This window comes from Anomaloglossus baeobatrachus, chromosome 3, assembly GCF_048569485.1.
Source record: "Anomaloglossus baeobatrachus isolate aAnoBae1 chromosome 3, aAnoBae1.hap1, whole genome shotgun sequence".
NCBI classification, from domain to species: Eukaryota; Metazoa; Chordata; class Amphibia; order Anura; family Aromobatidae; genus Anomaloglossus; species Anomaloglossus baeobatrachus.
Genome location: NC_134355.1, coordinates 30159924 through 30182610, shown reverse-complemented (window position 1 = coordinate 30182610; position 22687 = coordinate 30159924). Strand labels below are relative to the sequence as shown.

Below are 22687 nucleotides of genomic sequence, written 5' to 3'. Positions count from 1 at the left end.
GGCGAAGCCTAACTTCACAAATGGGCGACAGCCGCCTAAAGGATGCGTCTGCCCAAGTTCGCATCTGCCGAAGCAAGAGCATGCACTTGGTAGTGCTTCGAAAAGGTATGCAGACTAGTCCAAGTGGCAGCCTGACAGACCTGCTGAGCCGTAGCCTGGGCCTGAAAGCCTAAGAGGCACCGACAGCCCTGGTCAAGTGTGCCTTGATCCCCGGCGGGAGAGGCACTTGAGTACCCTGGTAGGTATCGGAAATGGCCAACCTAAACCAACGAGCCAGGGTCGGCTTAAAAGCCGAAAGGCCTTTACGTTGACCAGCAGTCAGCACAAAAAAGAGGTGCACCACCTAAGAACAGCGGTGCGAGACACATAGATCCGGAGCGCCCGCACCAGATCCAGAGTATGCAACGCCCTTTCAAAGCGATGAACAGGAGCCGGACAAAAGGAAGGCAGGGAAAATGCCCCGGTTAAGGTGGAACAGCAACCACCTTAGGGAGAAAGTCCGGAGTCGGACGGAGAACCACCTTGTCTTGATGAAGGGAGGACTCCGAAGAGAGTGCAGCCAAAACAGAGACTCTCTTGAGGGAAGTTATGGCCACTAGAAAGACCACCTTCTGTGAAAGACTAAACTAAACCTCCCTAAGAGGCTCAAAGGGGGGTTTCCGGAAGCCGTGAGGACCGAATCAAGGTCCCAGGGCTCCAAGGGCCGCCGGTAAGGCGGAATGATGTGAGATACGCCCTGCATGAAGGAGCGCACCTGGGCCAGCCGGGCGATACGCCGCTGGCACAACACTGATAGAGCCGAGACTTGTCCCTTAAGGGAATTGAGGGATAGTCCTAGCTGCAGACCAGACTGTAGAAGGGACAGGAGGGTCGGCAAGGCCAAAAGGCCAAAGGATACTTCCGAGCTCGAGTCAGAGTGGAGATGACTTCAGGAGGGATACCAGAAGTCGACAAGATCCATGACTCAAACGCCACGCCGTCAATCTGAGAGCCGCAGGTTCTGGCGGAAGGACGGACCTCGTGGACAGTCCGGGAGATGCTATGGCACCTCTACGGACAGACGGAGCAGGTCAGGGTACCAAACTTGCCTGGGTCAGTCTGGAGTAATGAGAATGACCCGACGGCCCTCCTTTCTGATCTTGCGCAGGACTCTGGGCAAGAACTAGAGGGTGAAACACGTTAGGCAGACGAAGCTGGGACCAAACTTGAACCAGTGCGTCTGCCGCAAAAACCTGAGGATTGTGGAGCCACGGTTTGACGGCTGAGACAATCAGCCTCCCAGTTTTCCACGTCTGGGATGTGGGCTGTGGATATGGTGGACTAGAAGTCCTCCGTCCACTGAAGAATGCGATGAACCTCCAACATTGCCAGGCGGCTGAGTGTCCCGCCCTGGAGGTTGATGTAGGCAAACGCTGTAGCGTTGTCTGACTGGACTCGAATGTGCCTGGCCGCCAACAGATGGTGAAAGGCTTAGAGAGCTAGAAACACAGCTCTGATTTCCAGCACATTGATCCAGAGGGCTGATTCGGACAGAGTCCAAGTGCCCTGCGCTCCATGGTGGAGATATACTGCTCCCCAGCCGGATAGACTAGCATCTTGGTGAGGATCACCCGGGACGGAGCCAGGAAGGAGCGTCCCTGAGACAGAGGGGACGAAGCCACCACTGAAACGAGCCCCTGGTCTGTGGCGAAGCCACCGCCCCGTGGAAGGAGGAAGTCCGCTTGTTCCAACAGCGGAAAATATCCAGCCGCAGAGGACGCAGATGGAACTGGACAAAGGAATCGCTTCCATTGACACCACCATCTGATCCAGCACCTGTATTAGGTGCCTGATGGAACGACGTCGACCGCCAGCGGAGGGACTGCTGTTTGACTAAGGGCAGCTTCACAAGTGCCGACAGAGTCCCAAATTGCGTCCCTGAGTATGTGAACTTCTGGGTCGAAGTCAGAGTGGACTTGGACAGAATGACAAACCACCCGAATTGGTTAGAGTGGCGAGAGTGAGCGAGGCACTCCGCTAACAGTCTGCACTGGATGAAGCCCAGACCAGAAGGCTGTCCAGGACAAAAAGGATCACTGCCAACCCCTAGAGGTGCAGGACCGCAATCACAGCTGCCCCGACCTTGAGAATACTCGAGGGGCCGTGGCTAACCCCAAGGGAAGAGCCACGAATTGGACCACTCTGATTGCAAAACGTAGCCAACGCTGGTGTGAAACTGCGATTGGCACATGCAGATAGGCATCTCTGATGTCGATGGAGGCTAGGGAATCTCCTTGGGTCATTGATTGATCGCAGAGACTCTATGCGAAACTGCCGCACCTGAACATGCTTGAGAAGCTTGAGATCCAGGTCGGAAGGCACCGCCCTCCCCGGGTACTAGGAATAGATTTAAGCAGAAATCTCAGAACCGTTCCCAGTCGGGAACCGGTACAATCACTCCAGTGGCCTGCAAGAATGCCACAGCCTGTGAGAAGGCGGCGGCCTTGGAGCAGGGGGGAGTTGACAGAAAAAATCTGTTTGGCGGGCTGGATAGAGTTCTATCCTGTAGCCGTGGGAGATGGTATCTCGCACCCACTGATCGGAGACGTGTTAAAACCATACGTCGCCAAAATGGGAGAGCCTGCCACCGACCAAGGACGTTGCTGGCGTGGCTAGATAGCCAGGAGGAGGCTGACTTAGTGGCAGCATCTCCTGCGGTCTTCTCGTGCGCCATTTGGGTTTACGATCCTTGGCTGAGTCAGTGGACGAGGCCGAGGGCTTAGAGAACGATCAGATGGAGGAACAAAAAGAACGAAACCTCGACTGATTCCTGCCCTGGACAGGTTTCCTGGTTTAGGTTTGTGGCATGGAAGAAACTCTTCCCGCCAAGAGCTTCCTTAATAATTTCATCCAGTTGTTCCCGAATAGTCTGGTCCCAGCACAAGGGAGCCCAGCAAGGAACTTCTTTAGAAGCATCCGCCTTCCGCTTCCGAAGCCACCGGAGCCTGCGGATAGCGAGGAAATTAGCCGAGGCCACCGCAGTGCGGTGAGAGTCTCCAGCATGGCGGACATGGCATAGGATGAAAAGACTAAAGTCTGGAAGTTAAGGCAACCATTTCGGGCAAAGGGTCCCTGTGAGGGAATGCATCTCCTCAGGAGAAAGCAGAGATGGCTTTGAAAGCCGCACTGCTGCAACAGCTGGGGAGAACGAGGCCCCTGCCGCCTCCATACAGATTTGGCCAGAAGGACAACCTGGCGGACAGCAAAACCGTAAGTGAGGAGCCATCAGCCACTGATACAACGTCCGGGCTGAGAGTCTAAACACCAGAGGGACCACCTTTGGTGAATGAGCCCACTCCTTGACCACCTCTGGTGGAAGGGGAAAACTGTCATCAGAACCACGCTTTGGGAAGCGTTTGCCAGAGCAGACCCTGGGCTTGGTCACAGTGGCCTGAAAACTGGAGCGGTTAAGGAACACACTCCTTGTTCTCTTAGGCAAGGTAAACTGGTGCCTTTTTGCCAGAGAGGGTTGCTCCTCTGATACTGGCGGATTGAGGTCCAGTACAGAATTAATGTACAGTGGGAACCTTAGAGAGGTGCCGTCAGCCACTGATACAACTATCAGGGCTTAAATACTAGACACCGGAGGGACCAACCTTGGTGAATAAGCCCACTCCTTGACCACCTCTGGTGGAAGGGGGAAACAGTCATCAGAACCACGCTTTGGGAGCGTCTGTCAGGACAGGCTCTGGGCTTGTCACAGTGGGCTGAAAACTGGAGTGGTTAAGGAACACACTCCTTGTTCTCTTAAGGTATACTGATGCCTTTCTGCCAGAGGGGGATACTCCCCTGATACAGGCGGATTGAGGTCCAGTACAAATATAATGGACGCAATCAAATCATTAGCATCTGCATCACCTTCGGACCGATCAATGGTACATTAAGTAGCATCCGAGCCCCCAGTAAAGACATCCTCCTCGTCCAGCGAGTCAGCTCGTGAATCAGAGCTGCGGGACGGGGAAGGACAGGGGACCCTGCGTCTCCATTCTAGGAGTACGGGATCTGAGATGACATGCTGTCATGTGACCCGGAAGTTGCGGTGCTGCCACTGATGATATTTTACTGGCGTGCGCCGCATCCGTCAAACCGGCGAAAAGCCGGATGTGTGAGAGCGCCCTAAAAGAAAGTACAGCTTCAAGATCCTTCCATCCCTGGCCGACCTCTCCACACCCGCACGAGGTGATTGACAGGTCTCTGCCTGTGCACTCAAATAAGAGATCGCATAAGAGGAGAATAAGCCGGCTTGGGGCAGCACCAAACTAGTGGTCCTGGCCGGCTCTTCAAATAATAACAATAATAATAAATACATTTTTTACATTTTTTTTTTTTTTATTATTGTTTTATATTCTTATAATTTATACTTTTATTATTTTCAAAGTGTATGTATGTATGTATGTATATGTATTTTTTAAGAACAGGGTGGTCCAAAAGTAGGTGGACAGTATGTATAATAGGGTTATCAAGCATAGTGTAAAGTGAAACTGACTCAGTCGCCCTTAGCAACCAATCAGATTCCACCTTTCATTTTCCAAAGAGTCTGTGAAGAATGAAAAGTGGAATCTGATTGGTTGCTAAGGGCAACTGAGTCAGTTTCACTTTACACCATGTTTGATAACCCTATTACACACTGTCCACCTACTTTTGGACCACCCTGCATGTGTGTGTGTATATATAATAATTTTGATTATTAATAAAATATAAAATTAGTACAGTACTTTTTGTTTATATTCATTTTTAATAAAAATGTGTGTTTTTATAAATGTAATTTTTTGTGTGTGTATATATACACACTTATTAAATTGAAAGTATAAACAAGACCTAAATACTGTACGAATATATTTTATTAAAATAATATAAACAATAAAAAAATATATACAACATACTGTGTAGAGATATATAGAGATATTATATATATTTACACTGTACATACACACATTACATATACACCGCATTTTCTTCATCGTTCCTTATGGGAGACCCAGACCATGGGTGTATAGCTTCTGCCTCCGGAGGACACACAAAGTACTACACTCAAACGTGTAGCTCCTCCCTCCTAGCATATACACCCCCTGGTAGCCAGTCCTAGCCAGTTTCAATGCTTTGTGTTCAGGAGGTCACACACACATGCATTCTCTGATTTTTGATTTTTTGGATTTCAAAGATTTGGAAGAAAAGCGGGTCCAATCTGGACTCCCGGCATGTCCCTTCTCACCCCACTGTGTCGGCGGTGCTGTGTTAAGGTTGACTTTACAAGGCTGGAGCCTTCACATGCCGCGCTCCTTCACCATCCCCTGGGGCTCTGGCTTGAAGTGGGAGCCATCACGGTTCTCGCTGCTTTGCAGGAGACCGGTCTCCATCCGCAGCCCTGTTCAGGATCCTGCCGGACGGAGCGTTTAACCCCCCCCCCCCCAGGGACCTGGCACCTGCGTCTCAAAAGCTAAGTATTGAGACGTTATTACCACAGAAAGTGGTCGTTCCAGGGGCCCCTTGTACTTTATTTATTGGGGGGGAGTGTGTTATGTAACTGTGGTAACATTTCCGGCCGGTTCTGCAGTTTTCACTGGAGAACCGCGCCGATGGTGCCTGCACGCTGGCCGCATGTTTAAATCTAGGCCCCGGCTTCGCCTGAGGCCTAGTTTCGGTTTCACTCCCCCTGCATGTCAGTCATGCAGAGGGACAGTGTGGCTCCGCCCAGCGGCTGTTCAGCACAGGGGAGGACACTCCTCACTGAGGACAGATTCCCTCCCCTGTATACCTCATTTGCCCGCTCTCAGAGTAGGCCCCGCCCCCTCTCCTCGCTCCGGTCGCCATTTTCTCAGCGTTCTCAATGTCTGCATAGGCACAGAGATACCACATTGTGACAAATGGGGGCCTGGGCTGGGGGACTGGAGGGCACAGAAATGTATGTTAAACGGTCTGGCAAGCCACAACCTCCAGTTGTGCAGCTGCTTATATTCTCTGTTTATATACTCTGCTGGGGGGCGTTCTGGAGATGCATTCCCTCACAGAGCCCCCACCTCTGCAGCATGTCTCACATCAGAGCAAGGCTGCAAGGCTGTTCTTAGTACGCACTGCATGTAGACTCGTACTGCCTGTACTGAGCACATAAACACAGTGGTCCCTCAGCCTGGAGGCTCGTCAGTGGCCCCTCCAGCTGCTCCGGTGGTGTGACCGGCGCTTGTTGCGCTGCCAGTGTACTGTATACACTGTACTGGCGTGCGCCGCATCCGTCAAACCGGCAAAAAGCCGGATGTGTGAGAGCGCCCTAATACGCTGAATCATTTTAGCGTAAAACATCCCCAGCTGCCATTGTGCAGACAAGCACTCTAACACCACCCATGGTTTGAGCAGCATGAATAGGGACAGGTTCCCTAGCCAGAGACCCTGATTCCAGCGTTGTGTCACTTACTGAGCCATTTGCTATCATTTTGATAAAATCAATGGTTTTCTTTGCTGCAGATCTAGCAATTATACAGAGCTCATGAATATGCTGGACTACCTGCAGCACGTCAAGTAGTCCTGTAATGATAATCTCCTGCTGAGTAACCAGTGATTTGATCAAAATCATAGTAAGCAGCCCAGTAAGTGCTCCATAGAGCCAGTCAGGTGTGTGGAAAAGCAGAATTGCTTTTTTCCCCTGTTTCACTGCCCTTACTTCTGTTCATTACAAGGTAAAGTCAATAGCACGTTACAAAAAAAAAAAAAAAAAAAAAAAAAAGGGGTCACTGTCTCTTTAAGGAAAAGAGAAAAAAAAATAATGTTTTGCAATAGCCTTACAAGACATTATGATCTCCCACAATGCACGGCACCAGCAGCACGTGGCGGCGGTGGTCTCCATCCAGAGGCGTGGAGCGGAGCACTCGCCAGATGACAGCATCCCGAGAAAATCTTCTGACAGCAGCTGTGGAGCTTGGATCGGAAAAGCAGGATTCCCGGAAAAAGGGGCAGCCGCAATGTACAGCTCCCGGGAGGGACGGAGTATAAACAAAAAGTGCAAAACACGGGACTATGGAGGAGGAACATTACACTGCGGCTCCGGACGAGACCCCCGATGTGAGGGGCCGGTATGGTCAGACGGTATATCTAATGTAGCGGAGGCCTCGGCGCCCTCTTGTGGAGTGAAATATAAGGATATAGTAAACCTCCTCCGACACTCACCCTTCACACTGACCGTCACGTAGGGGTCGATACACTGACCGGCGTCCTTCAAACCAATTTTCTCAATTCTGATGGTGAGGAGGGTCATGCCGGGCTCGGAGGGCAGCCTGGGGAGGAGAGTCCCTGGTACAGCAAGAAATGGGTATATTATGTGATAGTGTATGGAGGATTGATCGTAGGACATAAAAATAAATATAGCTGCAGTTTTTTCTATTGACACTAGGTGTCAGCACCACAAACAACCCTCCAGACAAGCAGTCTCATTTTACAGCATGCAGTAAAACTGAACATGATATAGTTATAAGGGGACTAGAGGGTTAAGGCAGCGTTCCAATCCCAGCCTGCGGCTGTCAGGGCATTCTGGGAGTTGTACTTCAACCAAATCTAGTCAAAAATTGAAGTTTTTGAGTGTAATCAGCAAGAGGTCCTGATGTTACACCCCCACCAAGCACACACTAATGGCCTAATGGATTTCCCTTTAAAGGCTGATTTACAGCATTAAAGTTCCAGACTACGGTGTCACTAATTTAAGGTTATACAGAGACTTTTCACGTGTGATGGATTGGAAATCTGTTGATTGGTTGCAGCCAGACCCCGTTCACCATCGTTACTGTACCTGTACAGCTATGAGATCAAAAGTTGCCTGCAGCCCCTAGGTTCAGCGGTGATTATGAGAATCCTGGATACTTGCAGTCACCACTAGGGGGAGCTCACTGCTTCACCATAAATCAGCCTCCAGTTGGCTCCCCCTAGTGGTGACTTTCATTTACAAAGATCACGTATTTACATGAAAAATAACACTATTTCCCTCCATTTCTATCAGTCATCTCTGAGCTGGTGGGTAGAGACTATCTGCAATGATGTCTCCCATTAATAGCGCACACAGAGACCGGAGAGCAGGAACGCCTCAGATGCAGTAAAGCAGCATGGATGACATTGTACTGAGCAGTATAGATGTGCATCCAGCGCTGGGGTGAGATAAAACACTAATGACGCATTGCAATTCAGGGAGGGCAGAGAGACAAACAAGCAAAATAACACAAAAAAGGGTAAGGAGACACTGATCCTACCTTGGATGGCTCCTGTCAGGGGCAATGATGGGGCACATGCAAAGGAGGAGGCCATGCGCGGGTGACAGGCACAACGATGGGGTCACAAACACGGAGGGAGATACAAGCAGGCACGATCATTAGCACAGGCAGCATTCACACAGTACATAGTAATAATACATTGCATTCTTCTATCCTGATGACCCCGATGGGAGCAGTGACCCCTGCAAATATGGTGACCCCCAAAAGAGTAGTCGGAGTTCACACATGCCCCAACCAGCAAAATGACACTGGATCTGTAACCAAAATCTAAATACTGTGTTCACTCCGGACTGGTGGTGGTTATGTCACATACTTTACTCCATCCAGAGCTGCATTCATAATTCTGCTGATCTTCCATCACTTCTGGGCCCCATGCAAATATGAAGTAAGGGGGTAGAGGAAGCAGAACGTCTAACCACGGGGAGCTGCAACACAGCTGCCTGCAAGTGGTCGCTGGCCGGGGAGCCGCAGCAGCTGTTGCATTCTGCAGATCTCGGGGTCTCCTAGCCGTCCACGTCCCACATAGCAGAAGTGATGGAATATTCTACAGTTTAAAGCACTGTTATATATATGGTTATGAATAAAACCGTAAAGCAGAAGTTAATATGTGGCTTCTTTCAAAAACAGCGCCACCCCTGCCCGCAGGATGTGTGAGGTACTACAGCTTACCGTCAATGGAGCTGAACTGTAAAGGCCATGTGCCACGGGAGATCGCACCTGCGGACTTTTCTGCAGGTTCACGCAGCAACTCCCCGGAATCCTCAGATAGCCATTGCTGCGGTATTTCTGCGGAGTTGTTGCGGTAAAACTGTGGATTTCGTGCGGAATTCCCGCCCTGTATCTCCATAGTGGAGGAGCGGGAATTCCGCAGATAATTCCGCATAAATAATGGACGTGCAGTTACGTGCGGCTGCGGGAAATCAGAAGCATATTCCGCAGCATTGATACAGCCCTCCCCAAATCCCATAGGATAACATGGAGGAGTGTCTCTACTTGCGTAAACCAGCGGATTTATCTGAAAAATCCACAAAATCCGCCGGTTTTCCACAGCAAAATCCGCGGTTACGTTCTCCCGTGGGCACATAGCCTAATAGGAGACACAGCCCATCGCGGTAGTGCTGATCGTGGAACAAAGCAGCAGCGGTTCTCCCACGCTGCACACAGTCGCGCGTCCTTACCAGGCACCCGAGCTGGGAAGGAGTCTGGAGAGCCCACCCCGGCGCCCCCTTCCTCTTCCTCCTCTTCCACTTCTAGGTTCTCTTCTTCTCCTGGAGCCAAAATCCTCCTATAAAGAAAACAAACCCAAAAATAATAAAATTACATTCTCCCGGTCTCAGCAATGTCTTCTCCTGTCAGACGTTGTGCTGGATGGAGAGAACAAACGGCTCAGGGTGCATCCACGAATCAATATCAGATTGACCGGCACCACCGGCACCCCCAAATCAATCGATGATTGGAGGGGTGTGAGCTGTATAACCCACACTGATCTGTTATCCTGAGGATTGGGGCATCGATATCTATGACCAGCACATCAACACTATTTGCAAACTTGCAATTTGTTTGTTTTACATGATTGCAAAAGTCTTCACACCCAATTCCTAACTATGGGAGAAGAGACTATCACTCGTAGAGAGTGAGGATTACAGATGGCAGCGGATGATGGGGTGGGGGGGTGATGTACAGGACGCCACAGTCTATGGAAGCGTCATACGTGACGTCCGGGCAGAAGACGACACTGATCCGTGACATGAATCTTCCTAATCAGCGGAGGAGGCAGCGGAGCGTGATCCCCGGACAGATGTTCTGCTGTAATCCGCACTGCATGCTAAATAGGTCACTGAGAGCTGTATACCCTCTGTATGCAAACTGCGAGATTCCTCCGATCTGCAGGGAGTGGGGGTGCGACTGTGAGACCCCCGACAGTGGCTGGTTTGGGAGGGGGGGGGGGGGGGGGGGGGTCAGGGGATCAGCAATCCCCAGATCACAGCCAATTGTCACTGGTTTTCATGTCATCCGCCTCTTTTGACACGCACAGGAAATGACTGTTTCGCCAATGACTGGCGGCAGCGGTAACCAGGGCTGTGGAGTCGGAGTCGGAGTCGTGGAGTCGGAGTCGGAGTCGGAGCTCATTTTGGTGGAGTCGGAGTCGGAGTTGGAGTCGGTATAAAATGCACCGACTCCGACTCCTAAAATATATAATAAATTGGGGACAGGAGTGCAATGCAGAATGTGCTGAATATTTTACTAAATAATAACTTTTAGTATAATGCTTATATTTAAGTGAAAAATTTATTGTAGTATAATGTGAACATCAGACATTTAATTGTTTTTATGATACAATAATCAAGATATTTGGATAGAACATAAAATATTTATTGGATACAACTTTAGAACACAAAAAACTAATAAATTGTAAATATGTAATATATATATACACAGTGTATATACACACACAAGATATATATGTAATCTACTGTATATTACATAGTGTATTACATATTTACAATTTATTACAGTTTGTGTTCTAAAGTTGTATCCAATAAATATATTTTATGTTCTATCCAAATATCTTGATTATTGTATCATAAAAATTATTAAATGTCTAATGTTCACATACACATATTCATGTACTACAATAAATTTTTCACCTAACTATAAGCAATATATGTAGGAGTCGGAGTCGGAGCCGGAGTCGGAGTCGGAGCCGGAGTCGGAGTCGGTGCAAGAGAATTTGAGGAGTCGGAGTCGGAGTCGAAGGTTTGGCTTACCGACTCCACAGCCCTGGCGGTAACCCGCCTCGTATAGTGATTGCCTGCAGCGGTCATATGTCATTTCTATGGACGTTAGAAGGAAATTAGTGAATAATGAATTTTCATTTTATTCATTATCTCAGTAGACCATCCCTTTAATTGTGGCCAAACTAAGAGACTGCATCATTCTTCTTGTAACCTGAAAACATGGCTGCAAAAAACCCTAAAAAACTGCCAGTGACTGCCATGCAGACCGGGGGGGCGACGCACCTACCTTAAAGGAACAGGCTGAACATCAAACGGAAACTCTTTGTTGAATGTCAGCAGGTTGTCCAAGACTAGAAAGTGGGAGAACAGCGAGAGTTAATAGTCAGCTTTCCTTGTTTATCAGTCAGAGCGCCACCTTCTGTAGTGGCCGTGCCTGGTACTGCAAGTCATTAACATCCAAGTCTGGGTGGACCCTTCTACTTATAGGCTATTAATAGGGACGACATTGGCATCCGTGGCTGAAGTGGTGACCTGTATACAGGTGCCGGGGTATATATACGCACTTGGTTCAAGTTTCTTGATATCCTCCAGCTGGAATCCTTCTCGACTCTGCGTGGACTGTGGAGAGAGGAGGAAGAATTAGTGGCTCAACAACATAAACCCACCCAAAGTGCAAAAACACCGTCCTGCCTGGAATCCGGGACCCCACAATGCCTCTTTCTGCAGTTGCTGCTGCAACTCCTAGGGACAATAACCAGCTCTAACGCTCTGATTCTGGGTCTTCGCCGGTACGGTGGTCTCTGGCGGTCCATATATCAGTTATAATAATAGAATATTCGGCTCCTCGGCACAATATTGGCTTTCTCTGGAGCGCACACTCGTCACGCTGTGAGGTTACACTGGGGGCGATTCATTCACGCCGTCCCAGGCAGGTCCTGCGGTGATGGCGCGCTGCCGGGCATCTCACAGCTGTCAGTGACTACAGGCCGACAGCCAGGAATAAACCGCACAGTCAATGTATACGAGACTCCGCTCCACCCATCACTGCCCCACCCAGACCACATCCAGCGCTGGGAAAACTCATACAGCCACCACTAGGGGGAGCTCACTACATACAGATTTATACAGCCACCACTAGAGGGAGCTCACTATATACAGATTTATACAGCTACCACTAGAGGGAGCTCACTATATACAGATTTATACAGCCACCACTAGAGGGAGCTCGCTATATACAGATTTATACAGCCACCACTAGAGGGAGCTCACTATATACAGATTTATACAGCCACCACTAGAGGAAGCTCACTACATACAGATTTATACAGCCACCACTAGAGGGAGCTCACTATATACAGATTTATACAGCCACCACTAGAGGGAGCTCACTATATACAGATTTATACAGCCACCACTAGAGGAAGCTCACTACATACAGATTTATACAGTCACCACTAGAGGGACCTCACTACATACAGATTTATACAGACACCACTAGAGGGACCTCACTACATACAGATTTATACAGACACCACTAGAGGGAGCTCACTACATACAGGGTTATACAGTCACCACTAGGGGGGAGCTCACTACATAGATTTATACAGTCACCACTAGAGGGAGCTCACTACATACAGATTTATACAGACACCACTAGAGGGACCTCACTACATACAGATTTATACAGACACCACTAGAGGGACCTCACTACATACAGATTTATACAGACACCACTAGAGGGAGCTCACTACATACAGGGTTATACAGTCACCACTAGGGGGGAGCTCACTACATACAGATTTATACAGTCACCACTAGAGGGAGCTCACTACATACAGATTTATACAGACACCACTAGAGGGACCTCACTACATACAGATTTATACAGCCACCACTAGAGGGAGCTCACTACATACAGATTTATACAGCCACCACTAGAGGGACCTCACTACATACAGATTTATACAGCCACCACTAGAGGGAGCTCACTACATACAGATTTATACAGCCACCACTAGAGGGAGCTCACTATATACAGATTTATACAGCCACCACTAGAGGGAGCGCACTACATACAGATTTATACAGCCACCACTAGAGGGAGCTCACTATATACAGATTTATACAGCCACCACTAGAGGGAGCGCACTACATACAGATTTATACAGACACCACTAGAGGGAGCTCACTACATACAGATTTATACATCCACCACTAGAGGGAGCTCACTACATACAGATTTATACATCCACCACTAGAGGGAGCTCACTACATACAGATTTATACAGCCACCACTAGAGGGAACTCACTACATACAGATTTATACAGCCACCACTAGAGGGAGTTCACTATATACAGATTTATACAGCCACCACTAGAGGGAGCTCACTACATACAGATTATACAGCCACCACTAGGGGGAGTTCACTATATACAGATTTATACAGCCACCACTAGAAGGACCTCACTACATACAGATTTATACAGCCACCACTAGAGGGAGCTCACTACATACAGATTTATACAGACACTACTAGGGGGAGCTCACTACATACAGATTTATACAGCCACCACTAGAGGGAGCTCACTACATACAGATTTATACAGACACCACTAGAGGGAGTTCACTATATACAGATTTATACAGCCACCACTAGAGGGAGCTCACTACATACAGATTTATACAGACACCACTAGAGGGAGTTCACTATATACAGATTTATACAGACACCACTAGAGGGAGTTCACTATATACAGATTTATACAGCCACCACTAGATGGAGCTCACTACATACAGATTTATACAGCCACCACTAGAGGGACCTCACTACATACAGGGTTATACAGTCACCACTAGGGGGAGCTCGCTACATACAGATTTATACAGCCACCACTAGAGGGAGCTCACTACATACAGATTATACAGCCACCACTAGAGGGACCTCACTACATACAGATTTATACAGCCACCACTAGGGGGAGCTCACTACATACAGATTTATACAGCCACCACTAGAGGGAGTTCACTATATACAGATTTATACAGCCACCACTAGGGGGAGGTCACTACATACAGATTTATACAGCCACCACTTCACTACATACAGATTATACAGCCACCACTAGAGGGAGCTCACTACATACAGATTATACAGCCACCACTAGAGGGAGCTCACTACAAACAGATTATACAGCCACCACTAGGGGGAGCTCACTACATACAGATTTATACAGCCACCACTAGAGGGAGCTCACTACATACAGATTATACAGCCACCACTAGAGGGAGCTCACTACATACAGATTATACAGCCACCACTAGGAGGAGCTCACTACATACAGATTTATACAGCCACCACTAGAGGGAGCATATGGCATACAGGGTTATACAACCACCACTAGAGGGAGCTCACTACATACAGATTTATACAGCCATCACTAGAGGGAGCTCACTACATACAGATTTATACAGCCACCACTAGGTGGAGCTCACTACGTACAGATTTATACAGCCACCACTAGAGGGAGCTCACTACATAGAGATTATACAGCCACCACTAGAGGGAGCTCACTACATACAGATTTATACAGCCACCACTAGAGGGAGCTCACTGCATACAGATTTATACAGTCACCACAAGGGGGAGCTCACTACATACAGATTTATACAGCCACCACTAGGGGGAGCTCACTACATACAGATTTATACAGCCACCACTAGGGGGAGCTCACTACATACAGATTTATACAGCCACCACTAGAGGGAGCTCACTACATACAGATTTATACAGCCATCACTAGAGGGAGCTCACTACATACAGATTTATACAGCCACCACTAGGGGGGAGCTCACTACATACAGATTTATACAGCCACCACTAGGGGGAGCTCACTACATACAGATTTATACAGCCACCACTAGAGGGAGCTCACTGCATACAGATTTATACAGTCACCACTAGGGGGAGCTAACTACATACAGATTTATACAGCCACCACTAGGGGGAGCTCACTACATACAGATATATACAGCCACCACTAGAGGGAGCTCACTACATACAGATTTATACAGCCACCACTAGAGGGAGCTCACTACATACAGATTTATACAGCCACCACTAGAGGGAGTTCACTACATACAGATTTATACAGTCACCACTAGAGGGAGTTCACTACATACAGATTTATACAGCCACCATTAGAGGGAGCTCACTACATACAGATTTATACAGCCATCACTAGGGGGAGCTCACTACATACAGATTTATACAGCCACCACTAGAGGGAGCTCACTGCATACAGATTTATACAGTCACCACTAGGGGGAGCTCACTACATACAGATTATACAGTCACCACTAGGGGGAGCTCACTGCATACAGATTATACAGTCACCACTAGGGGGAGCTCACTGCATACAGATTTATACAGTCACCACTAGGGGGAGCTAACTACATACAGATTTATACAGCCACCACTAGGGGGGAGCTCACTACATACAGATTTATACAGCCCCCACTAGGGGGAGGTCACTACATACAGATTTATACAGCCACCACTAGTGGGAGCTCACTGCATACAGATTTATACAGCCACCACTAGGGGGAGCTCACTACATACAGATTTATACAGCCACCACTAGAAGGAGTTCACTATATACAGATTTATACAGCCACCACTAGAGGGAGCTCACTACATACAGCATTATACAGCCACCACTAGGGGGAGCTCACTACATACAGCATTATACAGCCACCACTAGAGGGAGCTCACTACATACAGATTTATACAGCCACCACTAGAGGGCTCTCACTATATACAGATTTATACAGCCACCACTAGAGGGAGCTCACTACATACAGATTTATACAGCCACCACTAGAGGGAGCTCACTACATACAGATTTATACAGCCACCACTAGAGGGCTCTCACTATATACAGATTTATACAGCCACCACTAGGGGGAGCTCACTACATACAGATTTATACAGCCACCACTAGAGGGAGCTCACTGCATACAGATTTATACAGCCACCACTAGAGGGAGCTCACTACATACAGATTTATACAGCCACCACTAGAGGGAGCTCACTACATTCAGATTTATACAGCTACCACTAGAGGGAGCTCACGTCATAGATGATTTTTACAGTTCTATTATAACTAAACAGCAGCTGAGTAAATCTGTCTGCAGATAGCTCCCCCAAGTGGCGGCTGCAGGTAGCTTAAATATTACCACTTCACGATGAGAAACAAAAAATTTCAACCCATTACTGTATTACAAAAAAAAATTAGAAAAGTTGTATAAACATGAGTCACCTGCAGGGCGGCGCTGCGTAGCTCTAGGCATGTTGCGATTTTTCCAATTGTTTTCTGCAAAAGAAGAAACCGTACATTAGTCATATCTGAAAAATGAAGATAATGGGAAACCAGTAATATGAATGCTGCTTTGGGTGTGAATAGAGGATAGGACATGAGAAGTACAACACAACCTCATCCACTAAGAAGGGGCGGCATATATGGAAGAGGGGGGAGGAAAAAGTGTCCAAAGCCCAAACCCCCCCCCCCCCCCCCCCCTTAAAAAATCTGCAAAATTCACTAATTCATTTTCTCACTTCTCGGTTCAGGCTGATTAATAAGAGGAGGCAGGGCGGCAGCCAAATCTGTAGTAACATTAACCCTTCCTATGTCAGAAGAAGAGAAAAGGTTCCATTGAACTGATTTCTTTTTGTAACTCCCATAGAAGTGAATGGAGAGTGCGGCGCATGCGCAGCTCCACTGGGGGCAAGACGGGTCCCACGGGTGACAGCCGCGTCCATCAATCAGGGCCCATCCTGTGGTTACACCCTGTAGGTCTGAGCTCGGGGCGCCCTGTTACACTTCGCTAAATTGTTGAGGGGGTTCACAGACCTGTATAAACCGTCTTCCAAAAGATAGTTATGCACAAAGTAGACATTGCCCATAGGAATCACATACACTGAATAGACATACATTGCCCCCAAGCCTATACGTCAGCCGCCATCTAAACATTGTAGGCCGGGTGTGGCCGCTTCTCAGAACACGAATGAATAATGCCTACTGGGGGGCTGCCAAGATGTGAGCTGCTTTCCATACACATCTGACACTTTCAGGACTCCAAATCCCCGAAAAGCCATAAACGCTCAGAGCTCTGGTGGTGTGCGGAGCAAAAAGAGCGATCCACAGACCTGGGAAAAAAAAAAGTCTACAAAATGACAGTCAAAATGTTTAACCATATTTCATCCCTTGCACATAGGGGCAGTATTATAGTAGTTATATTCTTGTACATAGGGTGCAGTATTATAGTAGATATATTCTTGTACATAGGGGGCAGTATTATAGTAGTTATATTCTTGTACATAGGGGGCAGTATTATAGTAGTTATATTCTTGTACATAGGGGGCAGTATTATAGTAGATATATTCTTGTACATAGGAGTAGTATTATAGTAGTTATATTCTTGTACATAGGAGCAGTATTATAGTAGTTATATTCTTGTACATAGGGGGCAGTATTATAGTAGTTATATTCTTGTACATAGGGGGCAGTATTATAGTAGTTATATTCTTGTACATAGGGGGCAGTATTATAGTAGATATATTCTTGTACATAGGGGGCAGTATTATAGTAGATATATTCTTGTACATAGGGGGCAGTATTATAGTAGTTATATTCTTGTACATAGGGGGCAGTATTATAGTAGTTATGTTCTTGTACATAGAGGCAGTATTATAGTAGTTATATTCTTGTACATAGGGGGCAGTATTATAGTAGTTATATTCTTGTACATAGGGGCAGTATTATAGTAGTTATATTCTTGTACATAGGGGCAGTATTATAGTAGTTATATTCTTGTATATAGGGGGCAGCATTATAGTAGTTATATGCTTGTACATAGGGGGCAGTATTATAGTAGTTATACCCACCTGTTCAGAAATGCCTACAATCTACAATGAACTCACTGCCGCCCGACCACCGTGCGGAGCTGCCGCCCGACCACCGTGCGGAGCTGCCGCCCGACCACCGTGCGGAGCTGCCGCCCGACCACCGTGCGGAGCTGCCGCCCGACCACCGTGCGGAGCTGCCGCCCGACCACCGTGCGGAGCTGCCGCCCGACCACCGTGCGGAGCTGCCGCCCTACCACCGTGCGGAGCTGCCGCCCGACCACCGTGCGGAGCTGCCGCCCAACCACCGTGCGGAGCTGCCGCCCAACCACCGTGCGGAGCTGCCGCCCAACCACCGTGCGGAGCTGCCGCCCAACCACCGTGCGGAGCTGCCGCCCAACCACCGTGCGGAGCTGCCGCCCAACCACCGTGCGGAGCTGCCGCCCAACCACCGTGCGGAGCTGCCGCCCAACCACCGTGCGGAGCTGCCGCCCAATCTACACCCCACCTACTGTCTCCTGACCATAATCCTATAGAATGTAAGCCCGCAAGGGCAGGGTCCTCTTCCCTCTGTACTAGTCTGTCTACTGTAACTTGTATATGTATTCTGTATGTAAACCCCTTCTAATGTACAGCACCATGGAATTAATGGTGCTCTATAAATAAATAATAATTCTTGTACATAGGAGCAGTATTATAGTAGTTATATTCTTGTACATAGGGGCAGTATTATAGTAGTTATATTCCTGTACATAGGGGGCAGTATTATAGTAGTTATATTCTTGTACATAGGGGCAGTATTATAGTAGTTATATTCCTGTACATAGGGGCAGTATTATAGTAGTTATATTCCTGTACATAGGGGCAGTATTATAGTAGTTATATTCCTGTACATAGGGGCAGTATTATAGTAGTTATATTCCTGTACATAGGAGCAGTATTATAGTAGTTATATTCTTGTACATAGAGGGCAGTATTATAGTAGTTATATTCTTGTACATAAGAGCAGTATTATAGTAGTTATATTCTTGTACATAGGGGCAGTATTATAGTAGTTATATTCCTGTACATAGGGGCAGTATTATAGTAGTTATATTCCTGTACATAGGGGCAGTATTATAGTAGTTATATTCTTGTACATAGGAGCAGTATTATAGTAGTTATATTCTTGTACATAGGGGCAGTATTATAGTAGTGTTATATTCCTGTACATAGGAGCAGTATTATAGTAGTTATATTCTTGTACATAGGGGCAGTATTATAGTAGTTATATTCTTGTACATAGGAGCAGTATTATAGTAGTTATATTCTTGTACATAGGAGCAGTATTATAGTAGTTATATTCTTCTACATAGGGGGCAGTATTATAGTAACATATTAGCCTCCGATGCCTACAACAATCAGAAGTTATCTTTTCTTACTATTATTGTTTGACATAAAGGGCAGTATTAAACACCAATAACAGCAAGTTGGAAACAGCTCACCTCCTCCTCCTCCATGCACAGCACAGATCTGTCCATAACTTACTGACTTCCATGGAAGAGTGTTACCAGTGAGTTACAATATTAGATTTTCAGACTTTACAGAAGTGGAGATGGGAATCTGCCGCTGTAATGAGGGTGGTAATTCTCGGCTTCCCAGAGACGGGGGCGGCAGGATAAGACCAGGATAACCGGTGATGCTATAAATCTCACTTATCCTCAGATTTCCTATGACCAACTGCGTGTAACATAGAAATCCACAGCCGCGCGTCTCACGCACACAATCTGCAGGTGTCAGTCAAGCCCTGGCCGGATGACAAAGCATCTATCACCAGGATGCAAGGGCCCGACCCTTAGGGGCCCGAGGGGCTATCGGACTCCGTAGAGGAATTATTACTTGATGTTTCTTTCCTGTTTAAGGCCTTTCAGGGTCTGAGATAATCTTTCAAGAATGCTGAATTATCTTCCCGCTCCATAGACTACATGAAGAGGCTTAAATGAGATGCAGATTTTAAGACTTGATATTAGTAATGTCTTGGCGGAGAATATCCCCCCTCCCTGCAGCGCTGCTCCCTACCTCGTCTCCTGAATGTGGAAGACGAAAAAGACCGTCCCTGAGAGATAAAACAGGAAATGTCTGACCCGCAGGCAGTGAAAGTCTGATTTACACCATATGAGACCTCACACCCCAACCTACAGCGAAATATACTGCTATACATCATAACAGCCTGAAGAGAACAGCTGATAGAAAATATAGGACGGGAGCTGTATTATAGTAGTTATATTCTTGTACATAGGGGCAGTATTATAGTAGTTATATTCTTGTACATAGGGGGCAGTATTATAGTAGTTATATTCTTGTACATAGGGGCAGTATTATAGTAGTTATATTCCTGTACATTGAGGCAGTATTATAGTAGTTATATTCCTGTACATTGGGGCAGTGGGGACATTGGTTTCAGTCAATACCATAAGTAACGTACTCCACCGCAATGGTCTCCGTTCCAGACGAGCCCGTAAGGTACCTTTACTTTCAAAGCGTCATGTCAAGGCTCGTCTACAGTTTGCTCATGATCACTTGGAGGACTCTGAGACAGACTGGTTCAAGGTTCTCTGGTCTGATGAGACCAAGATCGAGATCTTTGGTGCCAACCACACACGTGACGTTTGGAGACTGGATGGCACTGCATACGACCCCAAGAATACCATCCCTACAGTCAAGCATGGTGGTGGCAGCATCATGCTGTGGGGCTGTTTCTCAGCCAAGGGGCCTGGCCATCTGGTCCGCATCCATGGGAAGATGGATAGCACGGCCTACCTGAAGATTTTGGCCAAAAACCTCCGCTCCTCCTTCAAGGATCTTAAGATGGGTCGTCATTTCATCTTCCAACAAGACAACGACCCAAAGCACACAGCCAAGAAAACCAAGGCCTGGTTCAAGAGGGAAAAAATCAAGGTGTTGCAGTGGCCTAGTCAGTCTCCTGACCTTAACCCAATTGAAAACTTGTGGAAGGAGCTCAAGATTAAAGTCCACATGAGACACCCAAAGAACCTAGATAACTTGGAGAAGATCTGCATGGAGGAGTGGGCCAAGATAACTCCAGAGACCTGTGCCGGCCTGATCAGGGCTTATAAAAGACGATTATTAGCTGTAATTGCAAACAAGGGTTATTCCACAAAATATTAAACCTAGGGGTTGAATAATAATTGACCCACACTTTTATGTTGAAAATGTATTAAAATTTAACTGAGCAACATAACTCGTTGGTTTGTAAGATTTATGCATCTGTTCATAAATCCTGCTCTTGTTTGAAGTTTGCAGGCTCTAACTTATCTGCATCTTATCAAACCTGCTAAATCTGCAGGGGGTTGAAGACTACTTGTAGGCACTGTATATTCCTATACATAGGGGCAGTATTATAGTAGTTATATTCCTGTACATAGGGGGCAGTATTATAGTAGTTATATTCCTGTACATAGGTGGCAGTATTATAGTAGTTATATTCTTGTACATAGGAGCAGTATTATAGATGCTATATTCTTGTACATAGGAGCAGTATTATAGATGCTATATTCTTGTACATAGGAGCAGTATTATAGATGCTATATTCTTGTACATAGGAGCAGTATTATAGTAGTTATATTCTTGTGCATCAGGGCAGTATTATAGTAGTTATATTCTTGTACATAGGAGCAGTATTATAGTAGTTATATTCTTGTACATAGGGGCAGTATTATAGTAGTTATATTCTTGTACATAGGGGCAGTATTATAGTAGTTATATTCTTGTACATAGGGGGCAGTATTATAGTAGTTATATTCTTGTACATAGGGGGCAGTATTATAGTAGTTATATTCTTGTACATAGGGGGCAGTATTATAGTAGTTATATTCTTGTACATAGGGGGCAGTATTATAGTAGTTATATTCTTGTACATAGGGGGCAGTATTATAGTAGTTATATTCTTGTACATAGGGGCAGTATTATAGTAGTTATATTCCTGTACATAGGGGCAGTATTATAGTAGTTATATTCTTGTACATCAGGGCAGTATTATAGTAGTTATATTCTTGTACATAGGGGCAGTATTATAGTAGTTATATTCCTGTACATAGGGGGCAGTATTATAGTAGTTATATTCTTGTACATAGGGGGCAGTATTATAGTAGTTATATTCTTGTACATAGGGGGCAGTATTATAGTAGTTATATTCTTGTACATAGGGGGCAGTATTATAGTAGTTATATTCTTGTACATAGGGGGCAGTATTATAGATGCTATATTCTTGTACATAGGAGCAGTATTATAGATGCTATATTCTTGTACATAGGAGCAGTATTATAGATGCTATATTCTTGTACATAGGAGCAGTATTATAGTAGTTATATTCTTGTGCATCAGGGCAGTATTATAGTAGTTATATTCTTGTACATAGGAGCAGTATTATAGTAGTTATATTCTTGTACATAGGGGCAGTATTATAGTAGTTATATTCTTGTACATAGGGGCAGTATTATAGTAGTTATATTCTTGTACATAGGGGGCAGTATTATAGTAGTTATATTCTTGTACATAGGGGGCAGTATTATAGTAGTTATATTCTTGTACATAGGGGGCAGTATTATAGTAGTTATATTCTTGTACATAGGGGGCAGTATTATAGTAGTTATATTCTTGTACATAGGGGGCAGTATTATAGTAGTTATATTCTTGTACATAGGGGCAGTATTATAGTAGTTATATTCCTGTACATAGGGGCAGTATTATAGTAGTTATA

General features: G+C 46.4%; 1 protein-coding gene across 1 annotated transcript in view; it reads right to left on the bottom strand.

Annotated features, from left to right (window-relative positions):
- Nucleotides 1–22687, bottom strand: part of AIDA (axin interactor, dorsalization associated) — a 42337-nt gene that overhangs the window by 14278 nt on the left and 5372 nt on the right. Inside the window, exons 3-7 of the mRNA XM_075337973.1 lie at nt 16346–16399; nt 11590–11644; nt 11313–11376; nt 9467–9573; nt 7198–7320 (exon numbers count right to left, since the gene is read on the bottom strand). Coding sequence (XP_075194088.1) covers nt 7198–7320; nt 9467–9573; nt 11313–11376; nt 11590–11644; nt 16346–16399 — 403 coding nt within the window. The remainder of the gene's footprint in view (nt 1–7197; nt 7321–9466; nt 9574–11312; nt 11377–11589; nt 11645–16345; nt 16400–22687) is intronic.